This window comes from Aulostomus chinensis, chromosome 14 (assembly GCF_037954235.1).
Source record: "Aulostomus chinensis isolate RoL2024-O1b breed Wild chromosome 14, RoL_Achi_v1.0, whole genome shotgun sequence".
Classification (NCBI taxonomy): Eukaryota; Metazoa; Chordata; class Actinopteri; order Syngnathiformes; family Aulostomidae; genus Aulostomus; species Aulostomus chinensis.
The window spans coordinates 5741644-5764087 of record NC_141333.1 but is presented as its reverse complement, the minus strand read 5'-3'; the positions used below and the strand labels follow the sequence as shown (position 1 = coordinate 5764087).

Below are 22444 nucleotides of genomic sequence, written 5' to 3'. Positions count from 1 at the left end.
TCTCAACACCACCGTGCCTGGCTCACTTCCTGTGTGTTCCAGTCTTCCAAGGCTCACATACCAAGCCAGACATTCACACACCCCCGGTGACGGCTGAGTGTGACCGGCTGAGAGGAGTTCCTGTTCGCAAGTCTCCTGCAGCTGTCTCGCAGGCTGCATGTGCTGGCTTTAGGGGAGGCGGCGGGTGGGAATGGGAGGTGGTGAACCTTGGGCATGGTCTGAGGCAAGGTGGAAAGAGAGCTGCTGTCTGGTCTGTTCATGTTGCGTTGTCTTTACACAAGACTCCCAAATCCACACGAAAGGTAAAATCCTGGCATGTGTTCTCTGGCACCTGCAGAACAAACTGGAACGCTACGATGAGAGTCCACACTGACCTAGATTGGGTCACAGGAGTTATTCATAAATCCATCACTAGATCTTTATGGTCTCTCAAACCTAACCACGTTATTAAAAGAAGTTCTGATTGATAGCGTAAACAGGAAGTTGCTAGAATCACCAGCTGAAGTGTGCTTAAGAAAATCGGTACTTTTCCCTTCCAGAACTTGCCTTAGTACCAACTCCCACCTCAGGGCAGTTACACACATCTATATATATAGGCTAGTTAGCAGTGGCAGCAAGGCACCATTTCCTGCTTAGCTTGGGCTACTATTTATGCTAACGGATGTCCTGCGTGTAAAGTCGGTCAGAGTTAACGCAGCTAACTGGGTAGTCGCGTTCCATTAGGGGCTAATACGATGATGCTCCGCTGAGACAGAAAAACACACAAATCATGGTGAAAATTGTTGAAAGCACAACATTACTGTTCATCATTCACCGATACCACACTTTAGGCAGTATCGAAGGCATGTCCAATTATGGTATCAGAACAACTGTAGAAGGAACAACCTTGAATTAGCAGTTTAGAGCGTGTGGTAAGTTTCTTTTCAGCCACTTTAGCCTTGACAGCGACTGCAATCAGTAAGCTAACATTAGCTCAGTGATAGCTTCCGTGCAGCTCTTAGCAGGAACAGGTGGCCCTGACTGAGAGTAAATACCCATATTGTACTAAGAAGTTTGTAAGATGCAACTTTCTGATAATTCAGAAATCTTCAGGTCTTGACTCAAGCCAGTTCCTCAGGCTGTTCTAAGGACATAATGTCACTGCTTTAGCTACGCAGGTAAACTCCTGCTCTTACAGTAAGAAGCGAGGTTGAAATGTCTGGCTGACTGCAAAACAGTTTATTGTGGAATGTGGATATGCTTAATTTCGATTCCACTGCTGGTTCTCAATGTGTTTTCAATGTGAGCGCATTTTCATGCCAACGAACGACATCTCTGCAGCACGGTAATTTACGATAGCTATTATCATATTACTGGAAACATAATTCATTTTTCCGATAAAAGTAGGCTACCCTATATTACTCACGTCGAGTGTTTCTCGTTGTCTCACCGACAGACAGCCCCGACTTTGTTGACTGGTTGATTCACGGTAACAAAAGGTTCCTAAAGGTAAATGTCCTGTAAATGTAACCAGATTCAGATCTTAGGGGACCTTTGATAATGAATGAATGAGAGCCAGAGGACGGGAGAGGCTGCAGCACAATGATGTTAATAATACACACTCCAGACGAGGACTCAGACAGACAAACAGTGAGAGGAAGGGCAGGTTAACTCTGCAAGGAATGTGACAGACAGTTGGAGAAGGCAGGATGACCCCATCCCTGCATGCTACTGGGTGGGTTCCAGGTATCTCACCCTCCTCCTTGGTTCACACACGGATGTCAAGGCTCCCTGAAGGAAACCAGGTCGGTTCCGTTGAGGAAGTCATATAAGAGCAGGGAGGACAGCGAGGGATCTGCATCTGCAAGCTGTCTAGTCAAAACAAGGCTTGTGCGCCGTTAGTTCGGGGGTAGCTACGTGAGGCATGACCGGAAAGAGGCCCTCATGGACACATAAACTTCAACAACTGAACCTAAATATTATGTCTATAAAAACATGACCTAAATATTGTGTCTATGGAGCAGAATTTTCCATCCTGTCTCCAGACTTAAATTGACACCTAAGTCTTTTACACACGTTGTAACAGATTTTAATGACCATTATTTTCCAGTCGCATAGCTTAACTTACAGTAAGTGCCTACAGCAGTGTACCATTAACACATGCAGTAAATGTGAATGGGAACTTCCAAAACACTTAATGGCTACACTTAAAGTCATAACAGTGTCTGAGCAGAGCAGGTAAAAGGTGGAAGGTTTAGTCATCACTTCACGAGGAATTTAAGGAAAATTCATTCGACTGATCAAGATAAATTACCCATCACTGCCCCGTTCGCTCGGTCCGAACTTCAGTAAAAACAGCAGCAGGAAGGAGAAAGAGAGAATCAGAGGGATTTTCTTTCTAGGCAATAAACTTTGACTTCACTGTTGGACTCAGAGACAACCAGTTTAGAATATAAACAGAAAGGAAAAGTCACCCAACTGCATCACACTAGTGAGCAAGCCAAAGTTATACGGAGGAGTTTTTCAGAGTCAACAAAATGACGACTTGACCTGCATTCATCGTCCTGACCTGACCAAACAACACTGCAAAAACTAGTGTAGCTTTTCTCCTTAAAACCTATCTGTTCACGTCTCTGTGCGGTGTTTTTGAATGATTGCTGTGCTTGCTACAATTTCAACAGCCTTTAAGAGGAAATACTTTCAGTCCGGTTAATCGGGCTCTTGTAAAACTATCTGAACAGGTCTTCATCTTCATCAGGACTAGAGGAGGCTTAAAAATGTCTATATACCGATATTTTATCGATATACATTTGCAGGAAAGATTATCGATACATAAATCCCAGTATCGATCTTTTAAAATGCATTAGATTTTACCCGTTTATTTTTTTGTTTTTGTTTGCCCCTTTAGTCTCGCGTGATTTAGTGCTTAGTGCAACGTTACTGCAGTCAGATTATCAGATCTCGCGAGATCCAGGCCATGTGCCTCCGATCAGAGAACAACAAGATGGCAGAAGTGCAACTTTAATCTCCGGCAAATTTAAGAGCCGATGTCTGGCAGCACTTCGGCTTTAAGAAGCAAGCAAACTGCGCCAAACTTGACAAAAATAATGCTGTGCGCAAAATGTGCAAAGTAGAGGTAAAGTACAAATACAACAAATACAACTAATCTCTGGAGCCATGTGACGAGGCATCACCCAGAGTACACTCAGCAACCAGGAAACTACAAGTCACTGCAACAACCCTCGCTGGAGAGAGAATTTGGGACGAAGTTTCCATCCACGCCTCCATGTGCAGAGAACATCACTTCAGCTCTGGCAATGTTTATCTGCAAGGATCTCAGACCATACTGTGTGGTAGAAAATGTAGGCTTCAGACACCTCGTCCAGACACTGGAACCACGCTATGTGCTACTGACACGGAAACAACTGAGTCAAGTCACAATCTCAAAGATGTACAGAGATGTTAAAAACAACGTTGCAACTGCAATGACATCGGCAGAGAGAGTTGCCATCACTTGCGACAGCTGGACAAGCAGAGCAACAGACTCCTACTTGACCATCACCTCTCATTACACTGACAGTAACTGGTCCCTCATGTCCCACGTTTTACAAACGCGGGCGATTGAAGCTCGCCACACCGCGAGTCATCTTGCTGAGCTGCTGACGGTTTGTGGAAGTCTAAGTTGCCCTTTTGTTTTGAATGACGGTCATACATTTAAATAAAAAGTGCATGATGTTGTATAACTATTGTTTAATGGTCAGTTCTCAATGTAAATATTAATATTTAATCATGCAGCAGGTTAGAGAGTTACTTTTACAATTGAATTTACAGCATTAGTGCTTTGAGAATCTCTTCCATTACCAAAGCAAAATTGGTATTGTAACTAAAATATCGTATCGTATATTGTATCGAATCGTATCGGAAATCGTATCGACTTGGGACCTAGTGTATCGAAATCGTATCGTAACGGGAGGTCAGTGATGATACTCAGCTCTAATCAGGACTGATAACTGAGGCACTCTCCAAGCATTACAGGCTTCACACCATATCTCTCTCAGCACCCAGAGAGAGGATTATTTAGCAGCCCCACCTTGTTATTGTCGAGTGTGTCGTCAAAATACCATTTGGATGTGACTATTATTCAATGAAGCGACTACGTTGGGGAATCATGGTAGTTTAACCAATCAACACAGTGGACTACCGGTTCGGTTTCCAGCGTTCCCAGAGTGCAGATACAAATGTGCACTGGATGAGGGCACATGTCCTCCTCCTCAGGTTGGTCGGGGGTGCAAATTTTGAATTTTTGTGTTTATAAACCTATTGTGACCACTGCCATCCATCCCATCTCTTTAAGTCACGACCAAAAGTTTGTAACCACAACAAATTGATAGTAAAATGAGAAAATTGTCTTACTAGGTTACTTCCTTGGTTTTGATCACTTTTTAGTACCTTCAAAACTATGTAGTACTATGTGTGTTCTAAACTGGACTTGAATAAGGACACAGACGGGACCCCTCATCAGCCTACCTCCCATAAACCATCACAGCTGGCCAATATTTTACTTCTACTGGCCTTGTCCATCTACATGTTAACGTTACTGCCTTCAGTATCCGCCCCTTGAGTCCAAGTGAGGAATACCAGTAAAACTCAGAGTTTTGCATAATTGACCCTCATTATAAAAACACTTCAGCAGTTCATTATCTGAGTTGCTGCAGAAAAACAATTAATAAAATATGCAAGTGAGGAAGAAAGGAAAAACCAGACGTTCTGTTAAGAAAAAACAGGAGTTCTGTTAAGGGATGCCTGCTGCTGTCCATCAAACCACTTGTCAGCAGGAGTGGAACAAAATATCAATACTATAATATATCAGAATACTTGCTCTTGAGATACCTTACCTTCTCTTGACAGATTTTTTTTTTTTTAGTGTGTGTGTGCGTGTGCGTGTGCGTGAACACTAAGTTAAGACTATGGTCCAGACTTTTGTACATCGTTTCATTCCAGTTGTCACATTCTGGTGGTCTTCCTCATGTCAACATTGAGGACATTTCCACTTTTAAATAGATGACACATACTGTGACTCACTGGTGTTACAATTATACTTCTTTTGCCTTTCAAGTACTAACAAAAAAGGAATCTTGAGCTCAAAGATGTTTTGCCCCACTGCATCACTTATTTGTGGCTCCAGAATGCAGAACGAGTCAGCTACGTTTATTTGGCTTGAAGCTAATGGTGACCAATAGCTAACAACAGCTAATCTGTCCAAAATCAGTGCACTTCGAGGTTGGTAACTGGACATTTATGACCAGTTTTACTGCTTGTTGGAACAAAGCGATAAGGGAAGAGAAGCAAGTCCACCATGTCACTCTCCTACTGTCATTATTATCATTTTAATCATGGTTGATGTGGAATCGCGGGATGCACAAGGGAGGAAGCAGATGGATTTCTATCAGTTGTGCGTTTCACAAGAAGGAGCTACAGGAAGACACTGGGCTACTGTTGAAGGCTTTCAGACGGTTATCCAGATAGGAAAGAATCTGAGAACGGAAAAGGAAAATGCGGCGGGGTTGCTGCTTATATTAACAACACATGGTGCCACCCTGGTCACTTCACCATCAAGGAACATTCCTGCAGCCAAGACACAGAACTGCTGGCCATGGGGTTGCAGTTACGAACCTACTACACACCCACGGAGCAACTCAACTGATGTGAATTATGATGCAGTTGGTGTCTGCAGGGCTCTCCGGGTTAATTACACGCTGTTTGCAACAGTTGGATAAACAACAGGTTTCCTCGCAGCCATTTTAAATTGCGCCTCCTAAATGGGTTCAAAGCAGTTTTCTGCATCCAGCTTGATTTAGTGGCTTTTATCAGCCTAATGTTTAGTATTGCGGAATAATTAACTTTGGCTCTTAGTTGGATGGTTTCTAGACGTAGAAGCAGTCTGCAGTGTACAATAATATAGTCCATTTATACAAACATGTCCCCGAATTATTAGGCTTCCTATTATAGAGAAGAACCCTGCAACCTCAAAGAAATGCTGCGTAGCATCCATATTGTATTATAGATTTGAATATGGAAGATGTCTCCATTACATCGTATAAAACTTCAATTTGATGGTCTCATCTTCCAAATGTTTCAAGGTGAAATACTAAATACATTCCACTGATGGAATACAAAATTATTTAGAAGAGATAAACAACAGCAAATGAGTCCTCCATACGTAGACCACCTCTGAATACCCACATCAGCTCTCCCGCTCCATCTCTCTGGTCTCTCTCGGATCTAAAGATTTTAAGCACCAATCTTGGACCCAGTCCAGGTTTTCACTTGCAGCACAAATAGGTATCCTGGCTACTCATAAAGTGACCTTAATGTATAAATATGAATAATAAAAAAAAAAAACCTGTGGTACTCTCCTAAAAGCCTTTAATCAGGGTGGAACTGATGAAGTCCACATGTGGCAGGAACATCTTGGTGATCTTAGATCTACCGCTGACATGACCTCGCCCTGTATTAAAGGCCTTTTAAATGGGAGTACCTTGGATTTTCAAGAATATCTACAGATTATTATCCCATTTTTCTCCAAAGACCATCTTCATCTGACAGTACACACCAAGCCTTCATGAAATATTCTTCTGCATAAGTTTGTTCGTACACAATAAAGGACTTTTTTTGTTTGTTTTTTTTTAAGCCCTGAAAACAACCAGGAAGCAAACCATGACGGTTATTTGTGGCCCCACACTTTTACTGTGTACCTCTTCCAACATTAAAGTCTGGGTGATTGCCAGTTAAAAGAGATGCTCTGAAGCTGTCAGGACGTCAGCTAAGCTAACTTGCATGTTCTGCAGAGCCTCACAGCTGCGAGGCAACAGTGCTCACCACCAAAACACCTTATGGCTGAAACTATCAATTGCTTTAAATTTTCTTTTGATTGACTAATTGATCTGTGGTTGCAGCTCTAACTGGCAGCTGAAAGTGTCAGCAACAAATGGGAGTCTAAAACTACGGAAATGGAGGCAGAGCGACTAGTCAGCCAGGCAGCTGACAGAAGCCAGTTCCATGTCCCTCATTAATCATTAAGCTTAGAACGCCGACTCATCAGAGTCACACACTGAATTTGTTGACTCTTCCATCCCCCTTCGCTTCACTCCAACACTCAACCGACCTCGCAGCTTTAGGATGCAGCAGCCTCATCATCTGCACGCCAGACCGTTGAAGTGTCAGAAGTCTTTGTACGTAATAAAAGTCAAACCACAACGTTCAGTCGATAGCAAACAGCACATAATCTGTGTCAACAACACACGGCACTGAAGCACACAGAGGACGTGATGAAGCATGATTCCCCAGCAGAGGTCTGACTCCAAGACGACAAATCCTCATTTTCCAGAAGTCCACCGGTCCAAGACTGATAGTAATAATGACAGAACCATGTGTTTGTGGGTGGGGGGGGGGGGGGGGGGGGGTGATATTGAAGCAGCACACACACAGGAGACAAAGGTTACATTTTGAGTTGGTCAGTCTGTCTGTTAGCAAGATTACTCATTAGTCTTGTTGACCGAGCAACGCTTGGAGTGTAAGTATGCCTTTAGGCCAATATTATAGTCACGGTCTCCGCCCCTTCTGCATGTTGCTGTTTTCAAAGTCCTGCCTCGCTCCGTGAAACAACCACCGACATGTTTGACACAGATTTGGATCATGCAATAAGGCAGGCCTGCTTCATGTAAGTGGTTGTAAAAATCATACAGCAAATATGAATACATAAGCATGTTTCCTGGATAGAACAAGTCTACCCCTGGCGTGATTTAGCATCCTTGCCGCGTCCTTGGTTTAGCACCACCCAGTGATTATGATCAAAAACACAAACGCGAGCGTGACTGTACTTTTTTTACCGTACTACATTCCAAAAGGAAATATTGCACTTTTACTACATTTATCTGAACTCATCCGTTGACTTGAAGAAAAAAACATTTGCATAGAAAACACTTCAAAACCTGGGGATGATGTACTTCCAAACATGAAGCCTGCAAACTTCAACACGTACATGATCAGAGCAGCACAACAACAGCACACATCACTTTAGCATGACCTTTACAAATCAATGATTGGAGGATGGAACGCTTCCAAGCACTGGAATACACAAACATCACATACTGTACAGTAGAATGTGTACTTTTACCTTTGACATTCAAGTGAACTCAACATCCCGTTTGTCTCTCCTTTTACCACAGCAGTATTTTCTTGGGAGTATCTTCTTTTACTTAAGGGACAGTGTACTTCCTCCACCACTGATAAAGGGTACCATTCTCAGGTATTAGTTGAGAAACAGGAATTACGGCGCTGTCAGCCGTTATAAACTGGAGAAAAACCATCTGCTCCCTAACGTAAACTGTGGAACAAAAGCCTTTCACTCTTGACTAGGAAGTGAAAAGTCACGTTGTGACACTTTGATAGGACTAAGCAGAGGCTGAGAAACATCAGAAGTTGATCTCATTTATAAATAAAAGTATCTAAATTCAAATGAATGACTTGTAATCCAAGCCCGGAAAAAGAAAAGGTCATGAATTCACTGGAAACCATCTGTAGATCAAAATCCATCTGAGATTTTGAGAGTGCTGTTTTTGCAAACACTTTATTTATGCTCTTGTACCTCAAGGCAATGTTTCATTCATCGTGGCTGACAGCTCCCATGAGCAGAACACGGGCGAGAAACCAAACCACTGTTATCTCTGGATGAAAAGAGGAAAAAAAAATATTTCCCCATTTTTAAACGTGAGAAACGGTTTTGGCAGAGTTCTTGTGGCGCGTTCGCTCATGTGCATGCAAATGTAACTCGCTCCACACTCAGCATAAATAACATGTGGTTGGACGAAGCCTTTTCAATCAATATCGCTGCTGCCAGTGAGGCTGGCGACCATTAGCACCCGTCAGCCAGGAGCAGTGACTCTGATGTGGAATGACAGCAGCATTCACAGAAACAGCCCTACCGTTTCCCTCATTGTCCCCTCCCCACACACACACAGCTGCAACTGAGTGTGCGCATGAAGTCTATACCAACATAACAATTAGATGTGACCACTTGCAATAAATAACACACACTTGAGCAGGAAAATCCTGAGGAAACTTTTAGAAATCAAGACTTCTCAGACTGTATTCAAGCATCATATTTTATCATATAGCATCTCTTCAATGGGCGTTGCCTTCTGTCTAATCAGTCTATTTCTTTTTGTGTGCATGGTGCACAGTGTGGACAATAATACTGATGCCGGCAGACAGACAGCTGGAGCTTTAATTGAATTCATTAAAGACTTCCAGGGGAAGGAATCAAGCCTTACACTAACTTACTTCCCCTCCTGATGCCTGTCCAACATGATGTTACATTCCTATTAATAGCACTCATCAATGTTACTTCTATGCCATGTGGGGAACTAACGAGGGGTGGGGGAGTGAGAGGGGTGGTAGGACGCCTTCCTCTTCACTTTGACATCAAAACTTTTCATTTTCGTTGTGTTATTGAATCATGCAGCGGAACACATGCCGGTGGCGCTCCCCTACCTCTCTCCTCCTGCTCTCTGCCCCGGGTCTGGTGATGAGCGCCGTGTCACCGCATACCACCGCTGCGTCCTCCACGAACACGCAGTCCGGGAGCGACTCGTCCGCGGGGAGCTCCACTACCTCCAGCCCGACCCTGGTCCTCAGGACCTCGACGTACGCCTCGTGCTCCCTCCGCGCCTTGGCGAGGTCCACCTCCGACTGGGTGCTCCGGAGCGCTTCTTTGGCCAGGGACGCGGGGATTCCCCGGACGACGGCGTGGGTGTAATGACCAAAACCTGCCATTAAACCAGCCATCTTTTTTTGTTATTTTTTTTTCTTTTCCCTTGACTTGGCACGTTCGAATCTGTTAAAAAAAGAAAAAAAAAGGGTCTGCAAACAAACAGCTCAGCGAATGAATGAGTGTCTATCAGTTAACCCGATGCTGCCCGGCGTGCGTGTTTATTCCCTGACAGGTTGCTGCTGCTGCTGCTGCTGGGTATTATTCTTTATTTACAGTAGCCGGCTACATTCAGCGTCAGTCAGCCCTGCTCCAGTCTACAGGCGAGCGACAGCGCTTCGGTGACGCGCACCGACCATCACGTGTAGCCGACGAGTCCGTCAGTGAGGCGTTCAACCGTCAAGTGACAGGCAGCCACGGACCTAAGCTGACAGACTCGACCACCACCTCTCAGCAGTGCCCGGTGATGGCCGTTAATTTCTAACGTCGCAGAAATTACACGGCAGCACAACGAAAACGAATCAAAGTCAATCCTCTATCAGACGTTGCAAAAAAATTAAAAAATAATAAAAAATGTTAGTCTGCAGCTGGAGACGACGGTTCGAGTCGCGTTCGTGGCACCGTGTTTCAACTTTAACCCAAGAAAAGATGTTCATTTCAAGGAGCTGTTGCCAGTGAATAATGGTAAAATTACGTTTTCTGAACTGTAAAACTCACATGAATAATTAATTACCTCTTCCGTTTTGGGAAATAAAGGCATCCACACGAACCCTACAGTTTGTCTTGGAGTGTTTGTTTTTTTTAAAGAATTTTGATTGTCCTTTCTACTCATGCAGTTTGCCCTTTCAAGACTGCACCCAAGGATCACCCACATGTGACATCACAAAAGACCCAGTCCCTCTACTCCTTTGACTTCAAGCCTGTACAATATTTTGATGTAGGAGACAACAAATATTTGGGAAATTCATCCTCAGTCCTCAGCTGGTTAGAGAATACTTCCTCAAATCAAATACTGCCGCTCATTAAAGGGACAGCACTGGTATTTTTCCAAGCCTAACCCTGTTTACTACTTACCAGTGATGATACTGACTGGTGGAGTTCTTGCCTGGCCCTGTCCATCCTGTTCCTCACACTAGCTCTTGAAAGGTGAACGCGAGGTCAATGGGGTCACACGTCTGTATGTACAGGCTGACTCAGATGTACTTGTGGAGCAAATTTCAGTGACCCAAAGAGAGCTCAGCTTTAAAAACAAAAACATCGTCGTCTGTTAAATGAAATGTACCTGGCTTCTTTTTTTTAAATTTTTTTTAACACTTCGAAAAGATCCATTCTAGAATGAGCCGGAGAGATCTGGGTGACACGGAGGACATCAGGGAAACTGCGCACCTGTATTCTTTGAAACTGACAAGACTTGTTCAACAGATTTTCTTGGCAGATGTTTAAAAACTATGAGCATAAACGTCAAAGGAAAATAATGTATATAAAGGAGGAGGTCTTCTTGTCCTGCAATGTGTGACGAGAAGGGCAAGAAGAGTGTTATAGGAGGAGCTGTGCAAAAATATGTGTTTGTATGGAAGAGGGATGGCTGTGTGTGTGTGTGTGTGTGTGGGGGGGGGGGGGGGGTTCTATTCCCTATGGTGCCATCTAAGGCAGGTTCTGGGCTCGTTGAAACTGTCTGAAAGGATGGAATGTTTCTTCAGACGTCCCAGAAGCACATTCTTCCACCGCGGGACTTCAGTTTGTCTTTTCTTGTTCCAGATTCACTCAATTATCCCCGACTGCTCTAAACATTCCAGGAGCCCCACATTCCTTTTTCCACTCCAGCTAGGCTCACCCACCAAAAACCCTCCCAACACCTGCCCCCGCCCAGACTTCTCTTTTCCATCATTCCTCATCGTGGATGGACGTGGCCCAAGAAAAGACCTTCTCTTTCTCTTTTCTCTCCATGCTGAGGAATTTGGCTCTCTGCAGATGAAGGAAAGCCCTCATACTTCACTTCAGACGCACCTGGCTGGTACACTGTGCAGCTACTGAAGACATGAGTGAAAGCAGACACGACCCTCCAGCTGCGGGTGAAGCCTGTTTGTATGGTATGATGGTGATGAGATTCTCGACGTCTAAATGGCATGCATGATTACACAGGTGCACCAGGCGGGCGTGTTTAACTCCAAGCAGATGAATGCAGGAGGCTAATAACCGCCAAAACCACAAAAATGATGAAATGACATGAAATGATAAGAGTCGCCGTCTCTATTTTTGGAGATAATAGGAGAACATACCTCGGGGCACTTCAACAGCAGCTGTAATTGGGCCTGATTAAAGATGTTTTTGAAAAATCTCAAAAAAATGTGAAATATCTCAGCATTCGACAGCGCTGGAAAAGAAGTGTTTCATTTAGAGAAGAGAGGAGGGAAGTTTTACCATCTGTACCGCTGTGCATTGTCCCGCAAGGGAAAATTTATGCCAAATCTGAAGGAATTCTGCATTATTCCGATATCAAAGGGATGCACTGACATACAACCAGACAACGTATGAATGATTAATTTCACTCTCATAGCAGAAGATTACATAGACACAGAAGAGGCTCCTATTTCTTTGATTTTTGGACATTTCACCAGGAATGCTTTTGTTTTCCACCTCTCAAACCCAAAACACTGACATATTACATCGCATTCTTTTTTTCTTAAATCATCTTTGATATCAGGATCATCGCGCGACCCCCCCCGCCCCCCCCCCAAAAAAAAACGCCACAGCAACATCATTTTCAACGCGTCAACCATTCATTGACCCCCTCCTGCCTGACGCATGCTGATATCATCTCACCTCTTAAGGAGATGGAGAAATGATGACAAGCTGAGACTGTAGACTTTGTTGTGTTTGGGTGTAATCATGTGCTTCATCGCTTACAGGCTCTCCAACCTAACAAATTCTCAAATAAGCATTTTACTGAGTAAAAGTGTCAGGAACAGCCCTCTGATGCTTTTATCACTGTGGAAGGAGCAAATAACAAGCTTGACTTCAACTCAGCTTGCCTGAGATCAAGTCGAATCTCTGTGTTTTAGAAAATGAAGCCACAGCGCGACTCAACCGCCATCCAAAAATACCCAGAAAATCAAATTAGACACAAACACAGAGAGACCCAAGGTGACAGAGGGAGATCCACCTCAGGCTTTTACATTATCATCAGGATTTTTCTGCTGGTAAACTGGAAGCGTGGTTATCCCCAAAATCATCTCAAGTGGTAATGTTTCAAAGTACAGGCTGAGGAAAAAATACGTTCTTAAAGGACAATGCATTCATGTTTAATTTGGATTAACACCAATTTAAAAATGACAAAACTATCAAACACTCAGTGCCAAAACCAGGAATTCGTCTCTTTTGGTCAACAGAAATCAGAGCTGCCAAAGGTAGACAAAGAAGATGAAACTCATGTGAACTCATTCGTCCCCTGCTACTTCAGATGAAAATGAATCGTAACTCAAGGGACTTCCCGCTCCTCCGCGAGTTGACAGGGAGAGGAAGTGTTGTTGGTACACAGCACACGCTCATTAGGACATTCACCTTGAATAGAATACGGCGGAATCGGTTGTTTCAACTCACTGTCCTGATCAGTCAGTTGCTGATGTTAACGGGAGGCTGCGGGCTTCTTGCCACGCACTTCCTGAGAAGATCCTCTGCGAGCTGAGGAGAGACAGTAGATCTGGGTGGGATCTGACAACAGGTTTCCATGACGCCAAGCCACAACACACGGTTGTAGAAAACAGTCCAGCAGCTTCAGCAACCATGAGCATCACCCAGTGATCTTAAGGACAGAGACCTACCTGCCCTTTTAGGAGGGGTACAACCAGTTTGCATACTGTACATGCTTGTGTGTGTGTGTGAGAGAGAGAGAGAGAGAGAGAGAGAGAGAGAGAGAGAGTGAGAGAGAGTGAGGGAGAGAGAGAGAGAGAGAGAGAGAGAGAGTGAGAGGGAAACGAGGGTTCCCAAACAGCCTGAGTGGAAACTATTATGCCAGGGTGATTACAAAACTGAGCCACATGTCCAGCTTTTGGAATGTTTCCTGAGCTGAATGGGTAATTATGGAATGAAGATTACTGCATGTTATTCTCCATTGACGTAAAATGACAACACTATTTCCTATTGCCATAACACACGGATGTACACAAGAAGACACACACACACACACACACACAAATGAATGTACAGTACTCAGACATGCACGCACACACGCACGCACACAAATACACACACAGAGACATAAGAACAATACCGCAAACAAACAACAACAGCCTGTCTAAGATATTCAGGCTTATATGAGAGATATTAAAAGGCTAATCCAGGATTGCACTTCCACAAAGTCGGAGAACTTCTGATAGGCAAATTTAAAGGAACACAACAATTTTGGAACTTATTTTCCATTCTCTCCACAGCCAGACAAGGAAATGCATACCTTTCTCTCATCTGAGCGTGCACTGGGAAGCTGTGGCCCACAGACGTCAGCTGCCCGCTAGTTAGCATCGCTAATGAACAGTGGTGGGTGAAAAGTGTGAGCACACCCACATCACAAGTCAGCAAATAGAACCACAGAATCATCCATGATCCTCTCTTACAAAGTCGGCAACGATGAGCAGAAACTGTCGCTCTCAATGTCGTCAACAACCGTTTTGACTTGTTACCCAAAAGGTCGGTGCCACATCAAATCAATGCGCCCAGCAATTTTGTCAAGAAAGTAGTTCCTACCAGTCATCTGATTTCAGACAGTTAGATTTTAATCGACAAAAAAGTCATGAACATCAACATGCACCAATGACGGGTCAAACTAAAAACACTGGCTCCTGCAGTTTCAGGATTGGTGATGAATGACATTAGAATTCATCATAAAAATGCAAATATCAAATAAGCCTTTTTATTTAATCCACTATCTGGCGTTATATTAATACTGGTTATCAGGCCAACATATCAGTGCATCTCTCCAGACTGTACAGATTTCTGCCTTAAATATTTACTCGACAACTAATAACACCCGGATGATATAATGAGCATCATTTGTCACACTTTGACAACCTTCAGAGTCTTCACAAGATGAGCCTCGCTTGTGAAACCTAAGTATGAATAAACTCGATCGAACTAAAACTCGTATTTATTTACATGCCTTGGAAACACTCACTGGACAGCAATGCACATGTGGTCGCACAGACACACCCCCCTGTCCAAATATAGCACGCACACACACACACACACCTCCGTTTCAAACTCAAACACAGGATGTGTTTACTGTGTAATCATATAAATACTCTGCGCTGGTGATTGTTTATCTCTGGACATCGGTCCTCCCCCGGGGGGCAAACACCTTCTCCTCCACACACCCCCATCTAGTGTCTCCAAATGGAAGTATGACAATACGTCCACCACATCGCAGCCTCAGTCCAGACACACAGCGCAGACGAACCCTTCAGAAGGTGTGCTGCGTTCAAGTCCACCTGCCCACCTCGGACGCAAAGCCAGCTCGTAAATTACTGGACTCGCTGGATGAGGAGTCTTTCATCTCAGCTGCTGTTTGATTGATAATCGCGTCTGGGATGATCATCCGGGAAGCTTTGAAGACAAACGCTGCCTCACAAACAAATCCGCAAGAGCAAATCTGGGGAAACAAAAAATGCACAAACTCACCGGAGAGGCTCCTCAGCCGCGTCCTGTTCTACACAAGAAAGTTACAGTGGGACGAGTAAAGTGTCCGGTCCTTAACACAAATAAAACACTTCCTGAAAAATGTCTTCTTTGAAATCTGCCATGGCAGTAATTTATGCTGCGTCTTTACGCACACTTTCTCTCCTCTTGTTTTTCATCGATCGAGCTATTATTGAAAAAAAAAAAAAACAACTTCGGTGGACTTATTGATACCCCCTTGACAAAGCCCAAGTGTTCGTCTCTTGTGGAAAATTGGATCACTTCACCTATAACGGGACCTACCCCCCCCCCCCCCACACACACACACACACACACACACCGAAACGTTGATGGACAGATTGCGTGAAAAGTTAAATTGCCTCAAGGAATGAACACAAAGGAATTTCCCTGCATGAAGAACATATTTAACAAGCCTTTAAGCTGTCAGGAATGCTTTGTGGTCTGCTGGCCGAAAGGGGGAGAAATATGTTAATAATGTAGGCTACTGCCATACCAAATATGGTAATATTGTTACGTCTGAGTTCTGGTGCGCATCTGGAAACGCTTAAGTCTCCCCGAATAAAGGCACCGGAGAGCCAGAAATAGATGCTGTTAAACGTGTTTCTGCACACACCTTTAAGATTCACTGAGAAAAAACACTGCTATTTTAAACCCGGCCGCTGGAACACGCAACCAAAGTCTATTCAAAAGCATTTTTGGACACCAAAATAAGTTCTAGTAGACAGAGGGGATAGAGAGGATGAATAATAACGGGTGTAAAGGTCTCTGTCTGTTCCGTGTTTTTATGAGACAGAATTCTATAATATAAAACTTACCAGTTCCGAATATAAAAACTGATCTTTGTTTGATATAAATGGGGGGGGGGGGGTAAATAAAGACAACTTTCAACCAACTTGTTATTTCACCCAAAAAAGGCTAATTGAACTTGATGGATGTGAGAATGAAGCAAAGGAAGAATCTAAAAGGGAGGATAAACAAGAAGGGAAAAATGTGAGACGGAAAAGTGTGTTCAAATGCGACGCGTCGGGGGGGGAAATCCTTTTGAGAGAGAGAGAGAAAGAGAGAAAGAGAGGGAGAGGGAGAGAGAGAGGAGGGGGAGAGGGGAAAAAGGAAGGAAAAAAAAGGTTTAGACAGGGTGGAGCTTAGGTCTTAGATGGAAAATGCGCCGAGAAACATTCCTGGCATAGTTTGGGAACAGTTCAGCAGGCAGCCCAGGAACGACGTCAGCTTCCCACTACGGTATAAAAGTGAGGAGGTGGCCGGACCTCAGCAGACTTCAACCGCTTTACCGAGAGCTTCACTCACTCCAAACAGGAGCCTCGAACACTCGCGACTACCGACAGCATCAAGAGAGAGAGAGAGACAGACGACCCGGACCGAGCGAAGGGGAAATACTTTAACAGTCTCAAGACTTTATCCACCTTTCACAATCTCGGACCAGAATTCATCTTGAACACGCGCACAGAAACTCATCCAAGATGCTGATGCTTCCCGTTTTCGTTACCTTCCTTGGATCTTTCAGCCTGGTGAGTTTGTTCTCTGTCTTTATCTGGAAGCGTGCTGCTGGCCCACGGCGATTCAAATGAACTAATCTTTTTGTTGTTCGTTTTAATAGAAGACGGAGCTTAAGCTTTGTGAGATACTCTGTGGCACCGCTTCAGTCTGTAATATGGATTTTGTTGTCGGGTTGCACAGGTCTTCTCCTCTTCGTGCCCCTCCGTGTGTGAGTGCCCGCTGGAGATGCCCAAGTGCGCACCCGGCGTCAGCGTCGTCCTGGATGGTTGCGGCTGCTGCAAAGTTTGCGCCAGACAACTGAACGAGGACTGCAGCCTGACCGAGCCTTGCGACCACACCAAAGGGCTGGAGTGTAACTTCGGGGCCAGCTTTGCTGCTGCTACTACTCGTGGCATCTGCCGAGGTATGTAGAAAGCTGCAGCTCCAGATGTGCATGCTTAAGTCTGAGGGGGAACTTTCCACAGTAGAGTATGGGAAAGTGTGTGATTTCAACACTGTGGAATGCAGATAAAAGGAAGCTTAGACTAAACCTCAAAGCACAGACAGCCCACTGAGAAGGGAAAAGAGACTCTTCAGGCAGCCTGAAGAATTTCACAGTTTAACTGATCCTTATCTGGCAACCATGTGATGTCTTCAGCAGACAACTCTGAGTGGAGCAGGAAAGAATAACATTCCTCTCCTGTTTTTTCTCCCTTCTTTAGCCAAGTCAGAGGGCAGACCCTGCGAGTACAACAGCAGAATCTATCAGAACGGAGAGAGCTTCCAGCCCAACTGTAAACACCAGTGCACATGCATCGACGGGGCAGTGGGCTGCGTCCCCTTGTGCCCGCAGGAGCTCTCCTTGCCCAACCTGGGCTGTGCCAACCCCAGACTGGTGAAGGTAGCAGGCCAGTGCTGCGAGGAGTGGGTGTGCGATGATGGCAAGGGCACAGACATCCTGGAGAGGATCTTTGGCAAAAACAAGATGACCGATGAGCTGGAAAGAGACCTGACCAACAGGAATGAGCTCATCTCCATTGTCAAGGGAGGACTCAAATCTCTACCTGGTAAGGAAACAGTCTTTTATTCTGAAAGTCTTCATTCTGCATCCTACATTATTGGAGATTCAAATTTGCTAATGTGATGGTTTATTAAAAATGTTTTATTTTACTTTCACAACAGCATTCAGGGCCCAACCTGAGATCCACATGTTTGACAACCAGAAGTGTATCGTCCAAACCACACCCTGGTCCCAGTGCTCCAAGACCTGTGGGACAGGCATCTCCACCAGAGTCACCAACGACAACAGCGAGTGCAAGCTGGTGAAAGAGACGAGAATCTGCGAAGTCAGACCATGCACCCAGTCTCCATACTCCAGTCTGAAGGTACGCTTGAGCCACCATGACCGAATGAGATGGAAGCAGACTTTATACTGAAAATAAAACATGTTGGGTTTGTGTGCATGACTAATTTCCATCTGTCTTCATTCCTCTGCAGAAAGGAAAGAAATGCAGCAGAACCAAGAAGTCAAGCCAGCCGGTGAAGTTCACCTACGCCGGCTGCTCCAGCCTGAAGAAGTACAGGCCCAAGTACTGCGGCGCCTGCGTGGACGGTCGCTGCTGCAGCCCTCACGACACCAGAACCATCCGCGTCAAGTTCCGCTGCGAGGATGGCGAGACCTTCAACAAGAACATCATGATGATCGAGTCCTGCAAGTGCACCTACAACTGTCCCCACGCCAACGAAGCCTCCTACCCATTCTACCGCCTCTCCAATGACATCCACAAGTTCAGAGACTGATTGGTGAAGACTGTCCCAACCCCTCCCGACATCAGCAGCAGCAATGGCAGCCAGTGGCGCTCCAGATGAATGCAGGGGTGTAAATAGACCACCAATCAACTACCAGCTTCTTGTTGTAACTAGATTCCCAAGGAATTGTGGGCTTACATCAGGAGGACTTTATGAAGTGCACTGTTTGCTGTGACTACATCAGCATTCTTAACTGACAACCGCTTCGTATTAACGGAGCATCCACGGTAGCTTCGTTATGGAGCAAGATGTAATTAATATTTGTACATTTATGTTTAGTCGCTGATATCAATTCACTGTGTATATTTTGATCCTTAACATCAGACATGACCCTGACTGTAGACTTGCGTGTGTATATGTACATATGCACATGCGCAACTTCAATTAGCATACCATCCTATATCTTAAGAGCAAGACACCACCAATGTAACCTCTCGACTTGTTTAACAAGTGCGTGGTTTCATTTCTTCCTGACGTGGGCATTATCGTTCATGTTTTGTGGCAGCTATTGAACTCCCTTCATGAAAAAGACAAACATGTCAAAGGATGAATGAATGTTTTTATTATTGTTATTAATATTATTTATCAAAAAAATAATGTAGCTACTTTATTTGGATATTATGTGTCATACTGGAATAAGTTGTAAAATGATTTAATTTTATATGCTACAAATAAAACTGATTTATTTATGAAATATGATACTGACTGAGTTGAGTTTGTACAAAGCTAGCAAGCAGGGAGCAGGTATGGGGTTGGGGGTGTGTGTGTATGTATGTATGTGTGTGTGTGTGTGTGGGGGGGGGGGGTTGTATTTAAAGTTTCCAGGGAAAATCCTGCTGTTATATCATTCGGCAGAACCAACAGATTCTCAGACAGACACTGAGCAGGGCCGGTCTGTTCTTATATAACACAACCTTGGAGGCTCGCTCTCCCCTGACTTGCTGGGCTTTGGAATGCCATTCTGAAGCGAGCTGGCTTTCTTTTATTTGATCTGGCTAAGCCATACACTTGACTGATTCTGAGGGGGGGGATTAAGTCCACGAGTAGCAATGAGTATGGGAGTATGCCAAAAGTCTTAAGTGCTGCTCTGAATGGACCGGGATTAGACACCATGCAACAAGGACAATGACTACTGTTATATTCAACCGGCTGTATGCAAAAAGTGCATTCCTGGCTAAGCTTGTTTCACACAATGAAATAGTACCACCAAATTGACCCAATTCATTAGCAGTTGCCTTTAAAAGTGAATTAGCTGCATTGGCCTCTGCTGGCTCTTAAACGGCAGGGGTCTGCTAAACAGTTGTAAACAGCCCTTCAAAGTAGGGACGGCTCAAGTCTCCCTTCAAGGGTTTAGTTTAACAAGCATTTAGAAATACTATTATGAGGTGGAAAAAAGGGAAGGACAGGAAACAGGGGTAACATAGTTGCTGTGGTGGTCATAGAAACTTAAAGTTCAGCTATTTTAGTGAAAGACTGCTGTGGTATAAACAGCAACTTGTTCCAGCCAGCATCAGTGTTTTTATTATTTATGGCATGTTTACCTGAGCTCGTGACCTTAAATTGCATTGAACTGGAACATTTATAATAAGTTTAAAAAGGATGGAGGTGAAGTTAACCCTCGCGTGATCTTTTCGAGGCTTCCACCCGGTGCTAAATACCACCGGTGGGGTTTGAACTGGGGTAGTGAGAGCAACGACAGGGAAGGGTTTTGATCCAGGTAGAGGGAGTGGCTCAGGAATGCAGCAGTGGCTCAGAAAGCAGACGTCCTGATGGGCGGCAGATGTTGGAAAATATTTCAGAGCAACATGTTCACTTTAGCTAAGAAGATTTTCCAAACATACACAAACACTCCCAAGCACTCACTTGTATCCGAACAACACATTTTCTCCCATCACAAACAAGTATAAAAACACGTCTGTCTCAATCTACAGGGAATTCCTGGATAACTTTCCTGCATAGCAATGGAAATAAGTCTTAATCGAGTGCTTTAATAAGAGGTTGAGCAGGACACACTTCCTTTGATTGAGCTGCATACCACACAGGATGTGCCCACTGAGGTTTTACAGATTGCTCACATGAAAGGCTTCTGAGGTTTACCTAATCACAAAGATGTGTGGCTGCCCCTCGCTGCCCCGATTTACAGTCAAAACACTTTCAAGGAGTCATGTTTGTGCTCCTTTTCCCTCTCTAAAGAGCATTTCTAGCCCAGTCCATCATAGTTTACAAAGTGCCATGCAATCAGACGCTCATTTGTCTTGTTAACACAATACAGCTAACTTGGTTATGTAATGGCGTTTGTATGTTATGTGAGCAGGACCTTCGGTCATCCGTAGGATTCCTTTTTGATGTGCAGGCAAGCACAGTAGCCATCCCTAAGCTTTAGCTTTGTTGTGAGAAACAAAAAGTGACGTCCTGGCCAACAAACCTGTAAAAACTCTCAGACACACAGGCAAACAAGGCTCAAACACACAGGCGCCCCGGCAATTAAATCACTCAGCGACTACCTCATTCCCTGAACTAAAAATGTGTTTATATGACAAAGACATTAGCATTAAAGCTTCATCATGCACTATGTAATGCTGTGCAACCAGAAGCTAACAGGGTCAAGAGTGGCCATTACAACATGCTGGAGGCTGCCGAGCACTGATGTCAGCTGTTTTACGACCCCCTAGTCTAAAACCTTGGGTTAATATTTACTGTTATAAGGAACCCAAGGGCAAGAAACAGGGAGGATTTGAGGCTGGCCACCAAGTACTAATGCAGAATCTACCTTAGGGTTTAAAAGGCGCCATCTGCTGGTCAGAATATGAAAAGAAAATACATTGAACAACAGTATCACTTTGGAGTTGCTGCTACCAAAATGAGATGTGGAAAAACATATAAATGTAATAATATTTGAAATTCTACATTTGCAACTAACATGTTGCATTTCTAGTGTAAAATGTGATGTAACTGACATCAGATCCTGACAGGGTGTGGGACTCCTTTGCAACAAACAACAGTGCACACACACACACACACACACACACACACACGCACAGAGACAGTGATGCAATAACACACCCATCAGATTCCCATCTGCAATTACATAAGATTAACTGATGAGCAGGCTTAGCGGAAAATCAGAGCAGATTCCCTCCCAGGCGGGCTACTGGAGTGATTATTTGCTCAAACAAGCAGAGCATTGATGGGAGAGGCAACGCTGAGTCTTTGGGCGTCTTGAGTCCCGGCCCAATGGAGACAATGCTGGAGTGAATAATCTCCAAGGGGGCACATAGCATCAACAGCTGAGCTAATGTTGGCATTTGCTGCTCCTGCTTTTGTTTGGATAAAGTTGCACCAATCAGATACTTTACTTGTGTCTTCACTTCCTTTTTGAATGATAAAACTACAGCTCTGTTGCCTGCCCACCAAAATGTTTAACGTGGTACAATATAGGAGGCTTCTGTCTGTGCATCTCGTCCTAGATCACATCCAGACAAAAAGCATCTGGGAGTCCATTTTTGTCATGTGACCTCCACTTTTTGGTAGACTGACCCCTCGCTGATGGGACAAGCACCAGTGTTGGCTCCCCTGAAGCAACATCCAACCATTTTCTATACTTACCCTTAACGGGTAAGCGGTATATATTTCTGGGGGGGTGGCGGGTGGTGGACACTATCCCAGCTGACGTTGGACGAGAGGCAGGTTCACCAAGGATACTTG

At 44.4% G+C, this 22444-nt stretch overlaps 2 protein-coding genes across 6 annotated transcripts in view; one reads left to right on the top strand and one right to left on the bottom strand.

Annotated features, from left to right (window-relative positions):
* The window catches only part of ddah1 (dimethylarginine dimethylaminohydrolase 1), a 72399-nt gene extending 56677 nt beyond the window's left edge, over window positions 1–15722 (bottom strand). Inside the window, exons 1-4 of one of the 4 annotated variants that reach the window (XM_086224450.1) lie at window positions 14359–14807; window positions 14199–14268; window positions 13310–13429; window positions 9532–9874 (exon numbers count right to left, since the gene is read on the bottom strand). In XM_086224450.1, coding sequence (XP_086080576.1) covers window positions 9532–9825 — 294 coding nt within the window. In that variant the 5' untranslated portion in view covers window positions 9826–9874; window positions 13310–13429; window positions 14199–14268; window positions 14359–14807. Of the gene's footprint in view, window positions 1–9531; window positions 9875–10822; window positions 11047–13309; window positions 13430–14198; window positions 14808–15418 lie in introns of those variants that run through there. The other 3 variants (XM_086224453.1, XM_086224451.1, XM_086224452.1) reach the window with 3 other exon arrangements.
* Window positions 15723–16695: 973 nt separating this feature from the next.
* On the top strand, window positions 16696–19431 carry ccn1 (cellular communication network factor 1). Of its 2 annotated transcripts, none has more exons than XM_086223333.1 (5): window positions 16696–16962; window positions 17132–17354; window positions 17653–17997; window positions 18113–18315; window positions 18428–19431. In XM_086223333.1, the coding sequence occupies exons 1-5, from the start codon at window positions 16915–16917 to the stop codon at window positions 18728–18730; spliced, it is 1122 nt and encodes a 373-aa protein (XP_086079459.1). In that variant the 5' UTR covers window positions 16696–16914; the 3' UTR covers window positions 18731–19431. The 2 variants fall into 2 exon arrangements, with proteins under 2 accessions (XP_086079459.1, XP_086079460.1); XM_086223334.1 differs by having other exon boundaries at window positions 17052–17354.
* Window positions 19432–22444: the final 3013 nt, after the last annotated feature.